Source organism: Podarcis vaucheri, assembly GCF_965113315.1.
Source record: "Podarcis vaucheri genome assembly, chromosome: 2".
In the NCBI taxonomy this organism is placed as follows: Eukaryota; Metazoa; Chordata; class Lepidosauria; order Squamata; family Lacertidae; genus Podarcis; species Podarcis vaucheri.
The window spans coordinates 130,683,767-130,689,766 of NC_138760.1; the positions used below are offsets into that span (position 1 = coordinate 130,683,767).

At 46.5% G+C, this 6,000-nt stretch overlaps 1 protein-coding gene across 1 annotated transcript; it reads right to left on the reverse strand.

The window, feature by feature from the left end:
- Positions 1 to 845: 845 nt before the first annotated feature.
- On the reverse strand, positions 846 to 5,621 carry LOC309526246 (vomeronasal type-2 receptor 26-like; the record flags this gene model as incomplete). The annotated part of the gene is made up of 4 exons (XM_082212158.1): positions 846 to 1,853; positions 3,231 to 3,357; positions 3,684 to 3,890; positions 5,508 to 5,621. The coding sequence occupies 4 exons, from the start codon at positions 5,619 to 5,621 to the stop codon at positions 943 to 945; spliced, it is 1,359 nt and encodes a 452-aa protein (XP_082068284.1). The 3' UTR covers positions 846 to 942.
- Positions 5,622 to 6,000: the final 379 nt, after the last annotated feature.

Consider the following 6,000-nt stretch of genomic DNA (forward strand, 5'->3'; position numbering starts at 1 on the left):
CCACACTCCTTGGCAGCAAATTCCACTGTCAAACAGCTCTTACTGTCAGGAAGTTCTTCCTAATGTTTAGGTGGAATCTTCTTTCTTGTAGTTTGGATCCATTGCTCCGTGTCCACTTCTCTGGAGCAGCAGAAAACAACCTTTCTCCCTCCTCTATGTGACATCCTTTTATATTTGAACATGGCTATCATATCACCCCTTAACCTCCTCTTCTCCAGGCTAAACATGCCCAGCTCCCTTAGCCGTTCCTCATAAGGCATCATTTCCAGGCCTTTGACCATTTTGGTCACCCTCCTCTGGACACGTTCCAGTTTGTCAGTGTCCTTCTTGAACTGTGGTGCCCAGAACTGGACACAGTACTCCAGGTGAGGTCTGACCAGAGCAGAATACAGTGGCACTATTACTTCCCTTGATCTAGATGCTATACTCCTATTGATGCAGCCCAGAATTGCATTGGCTTTTTTAGCTGCCGCGTCACACTGTTGGCCCATGTCAAGTTTGTGGTCAACCAAGACTCCTAGATCCTTTTCACATGTACTGCTCTCAAGCCAGGTGTCCCCCATCTTGTATTTGTGCCTCTCATTTTTTTTTGCCCAAGTGCAATACTTTACATTTCTCCCTGTTAAAATTCATCTTGTTTGTTTTTGCCCAGTTCTCTAATCTGTCAAGGTCGTTTTGAAGTGTGATCCTGTCCTCTGGGGTGTTAGCCACCCCTCCCAGTTTGGTGTCATCTGCAAATTTGATCAGGATGCCCTTGAGTCCATCATCCAAGTCGTTTCAACAGAATATTAAAATACAATAGTCTATTAAACATTAAAAGCTTCCCTAAACAGAGCTGCCTTCAGATGTCTTGCAAAAGTCTGGTAGTTAAACCTGATCACATTAGCTAAAGAATAGTTCAACCAGCTTCTTTGTATAGGAAGTTATGAGTTATTTAGTTTTTTAAGCTCCTTGATATTTTTTTCTTATTAGATGCTCTCTGCTGTTGAGGTTGGGTCTCAGGAGAATAATGTAGCATTTGGGGAGAAAGATGCAACCCAAGAGACCAGCACCAGAGGCCAAGATGGAGAAGATCTCCACGGCCACCATGAATTTCCCTTTGGTGCTCAGGTAGGTGGGCACAAAGGACACCCAAACGCTGCAAAAGACCATCATGCTGAAGGTGATAAATTTGGCTTCGTTAAAGCTGTCAGGCAACTTCCTAGCTAGGAAGGCTACCATGAAGCTGATGAGGGCCAGGAAACCCATGTAACTCAGGACAGAGTAAAACATGGTGACGGAGCCTTCATTGCATTCCACTACAATCTCCACAGCCATGGAGTAGACATCCAGTTTTGGGAACGGGGGAGAGGTTGCCAGCCAGATGGCACAGATAACTGCTTGAACGAGGGAACAGACCAGGACAATGGTGCTTGCTAATTGTGTCTTCAAGAGTTTTCTGGCCACGTTTCCTGGCTTGGTGGCCATGAAGGCCAGAACTACCGTGACGGTTTTTGCCAAAATGGAAGAAATGGCAACAGAGAAGGTGATTCCAAAAGCCATTTGCCGGAGAAGACATCTGACTTTTTTGGGTTGACCAATGAAGAGGAAGGAGCAGAGGAAGCAGAGCAGGAGGGAGACAAGGAGGGTGTAAGTGAGGTTGCGGTTATTGGCTCTGACAATTGGGGTCTCCTTGTTTTTAATGAAGGTTACCAGGATTAGAGAGGCGATTAGAGAGAGGAAAAGAGCTAGAGAAGCTAAAACAAATCCCAAAGCCTCATGATACGAAAGGAAGTTGATTTTCTTGGCAATACACTGGTCTTGGTCCTTGCTTGGGTATTGATCTTTTGGGCACTGGGCACAGTTAGCAGCATCTGGAATTAGCAAGCACTATTTGAGTATCTCTAATATAGCTTTATTTACACACACACACACACACGCACACACACACACACACACACACACACACACCAGGCTGGTGTACATGGTAGCTGGGGATGTGAGGAGAAGAAATCAGAGGTGTAGAACCTAGTTATAAATATTATTGTGTGTTGGCCTGCCCTATTCTCCTTCTTATTGCTCAAAATCTCTGAGATTCTGCTCTATTTTGACCTTTTATTGCAAAAGATCATAATCTTAAAAGTTACAAAACACATTTTTTGAGACAGAGAAGCAAACTGCAAAGAAACTTAGAACTGCAAAGTTACTTAGAACTATAGCAAATCCTACACGTTGCAATTCTGGAATATGTTTTGAAAATTCTTCTAGTTACAGCGAAATTCAGGGGGATGTGGAGGCCAGCAGGGCTAAGCAGTAAAAGGACATAATGAAAGAAGTCTGCACTCGCCTATTATGGTTACCTGATTTTTTCCAATGAATCCGGGGACATTTTTTATTTTTATTTTTAAGCTGAATAGCAACAGGGAGTCAGTAGTGGGGATGGTGAGGCAAAAGACCCTGGGCCCAAGCGCACATGCATATTGTGTAAAGGTGCGAAGCCCTTCTTTTGCACCCTGTGAAACATAAATGCCCCCTTCTCCCTTTGTTTTGACAGACCGGGGGAGGCTTGGAAGTCATGGGTGGGCGGCCGTTGCCCAGGAGTGGCGCAACGTGCACCGTTTCTCTGCCAGGCAAGGTGCAAAGCCCTTCTTTCACACCCTGTGAAACATAAATGTGCAGAGCTTTTTAAAAACTGGGCAACGGCTGGCTGCCCACAACTCCCAAGCCACCCCCAATCAGTCAAAACAAAGGGGGAAGGGAGCAGGAGATCTGTACTGCCGGACACCCCCGGTTCCCCTTCGGCAGTGGTGGCAGAGTGGCAGTCAGCAGCCCGAAGCCAGCTTGGTAGAGCAGGTGGCTATGGCTGGCTTCAGGAGCTGCTCGCTGCTTTGGTGCCCACCATATTTCCTCGCCAGAAGTCCCCATATGATATGTTGCGCATAAGACACATCATATGGGGACTTCCGGTGAGGAAAAGTGGTGGGTGCCACGGCAGCGAGCAGCTCCTGAAGCCAGCCAGAGCCAACTGTGTTAACAGGCTGGCTCGGGGCTGCTGAGACTGCCACTGCCAAGTTTCCCAAGGACAGATTTGCAAATCTGGGGACATTTCCAGGGATGGAATTTGTCCGGGGACAGATTTGCAAATCCGGGGATGGTCCCCGGGAACCGGGGACGTCTGGTAACCCTACCTTAACCCTCCCTGGATACATGCAACTTCTGCACGGTAGAATAAGGTTGAAGGTTGGAACTACCTGTCTGGTTAGAAAAAGTCCCTTCTGGACAGCGAATGCACACATTACAGCAAACCGGCTTCCCTTCTGGAATTTTTCTCCTTTGCCCTGGAGAGCAGATCTTTGCACAGCTTGCAGATGGTGGGGTCTAAGAAAGGCAGATATAATGAAAGGTTTTCTGCATGGATAGAATTGTTTTAAGCAGGACTTGGAGGTCTTCAAAGGTGCCCCCCTCTTTGCATGCTGGAAATGGTGATAAATGTAGGTAAGAGGATCAAAGCTATTTTCAACCACTGCATGGAGCAAGATTGGGGAACCTGTGCCTTCCCCCACCCGCCAAAATATTCCCAGATTACATCTCCCATCACCCCTAACCATTGGCCATGTGGGTTGGAGCTGACGGGCATTCAAGTCCATAATGCTCTAATTCTTTCACAAGCTCTGGGACATTCACTCCACCTTGCTAGACCACACAATTGTATCTGGGTTAATGATGAAGTCTTTGCCCCGTGGGGCTCCTGGATCCATCCTCCCAACTTTCACTAAAGCTGTTGACTCGTTTCGGAAATAGATCCAGTTGAGAAGATCATAGCCAGAAGATCCCACCACACTGTTGTCCGTGAAAGATACTTCATCTCCGGCACTGTTGTTAAATCGGATGTTCCTCAAAAAGGAGAGAATCTGAAGAACCAAGGAGGGGAGAGGTTTAGATAACATAGTGACTTTGCTGAGCCTTGACCTATTGGAACGGTATTTGGAGGGGAGGGGGGTATTATTTTTTCTAGTTTTTAGTTGAGTCTAAGACCAAGGGACACAATTTTGCCTGGTGAAGGGAGTCTGAGACAGGCGTATCCTCCGTATTCAACTAAGTCAGTCTAGCAGAAGCCACAGGAAAGATTCCTACTAGCACCACGGGACTTGCCCTCCCCACCTCAGGCACCATTGCACCCTCCCCGAATCTGTTTTAAAGGGTCGTGAGAACCCCCAAAACAGTGTGCGGAGGAAGGAGCGGCAAGATCATTATTTTGGCCAAGCAGAAATGTGGTTGGGACACCCCTGTTCGAACCTTTCCCAGGATCCAGCTCCTGACTCTCCTGATCACTGGTCCCTTCCTCCTGTTCAGATATTCATTGAGGTCCTCATTTCACCTCCCTCATCCTGGCTCAGTTCCTTTTGCAGGAAGAGGAAGGGGTGGAGCCTGGGACTTTGGGAAGAGACCATGAAGTGCATTTTCCCTGACTGTGTGTTAGTCTCAACCCTGCCCTCTGTTGACTGGAGGTATGCAAGGTGGCTCACACACAATAACAGAATAAACAATTTACATATCTAGAGGGTTGGGGTTTTTTTTAACTTGCATATGCTTTTGTCTGAGATGAGGACCCCTGAATCTATCCCACCTGACCCTACTTGAAGGATAATGTTGTGTAAACTGGACCATTGGCACAATCCAACAGGCTCTTCTTACGTTTGAACTTAACACAGACCAAAGACTTTGGAATTACATCCATTGAGATAATTAACCATGGGATGGAATAAACTTTCAGCAGCAGCCCCAAACAGCTGGAAAGTGCAAGTAATGGTTGCTTTTCACGGCTGGTGTCTACTTGCTATAACACAACCCACATGCTTGGGTGGGAGCTGAATACAGTTAGATTTGTAGCCCGGAAAAGGAAAAGATAACAGGCGTTATCTGTCAGGAGTTCAGCCTACACTTGAGTCCCTGGACTGGCATGTTCTCTCCCTCCTGGTCTTTCGTTCGTGAGCTTCAAAAGCTTTCTTTAGCCTGAACATCACAGCGAGTTTGCGCATCATGCGCAGGACAGACCTCAGCAACTCAGCATTTTGGCTAATCTACTTTATTTACATATAAACACACGGAGCACTGCAACATGGCTCCCTTTCTTTCTAGCATCTGACAGCAAAGAGAAAAAGAACAAAGGACGATAGTCCCACTTCATGGAACACAGTAACAAAAAAATCCTGTCTCTGTCACTTCCCACTCTGTGGAGTCAAAACATACACTGTCATGTGATAGACAAAAATCCCATGACTGCAATCATAGATGAGGAATTCATAAACCTCCACTCTTCTCTCCTCACCCAGGAAACAACTATAGAATATTGCAACATTCTTGAAAGGAAGAGAGTGAAGCTATCAAACAGAAGAAATTGAGATCTTTGGATGGTTTTAAAATACCAACCTGTCTCCATCTGTATTGCGACCCCTGACAAAACACTAGAGAATGAATGGATCCATTACTTTGGGAAAGAGAGAGATACATCTAAAGAACAATGTTACCTGCCATGGCTGGATAGCCAGAGGTTTCTTGCCCTCCCTCATCATGGCACGAGTGGGTCTCAGTGAGTACATGGCATGTAAAGCGTGTGCCACGGAGTAGATGGCATTGTACATGGTATAGCTGTGGCCAGTCATTCTCATTTCAAACACAGAGGGTGGCAGGTCTTCTAGTTTCTCCTTCCCTGTACACTTTCTCTTGCTAGAAGTTTGACCTGCTATCGGAAACCAGCAGTTAAATGCCATTTGCCACCAGTTTCGGAGAAAGACATCTCCCTCGGGCCGGGCTGGATTTAAAGCCAGGAGGAATTTATTAAACCCCTGGACATCACTTGTGTGGACTCTGAAGGACAGAGCACCGTGGAAGAATTTAAGTTCCTTCCAATGCATTTGTTCCCCCAGAGCAGCAAAATCCCAGCGGGCTGTCGCGATCCAAACCCTCACATGTGAGGGCCTGGAATCCCTTCTGAGAAAATCGAGTTTAAGTATTAGCACG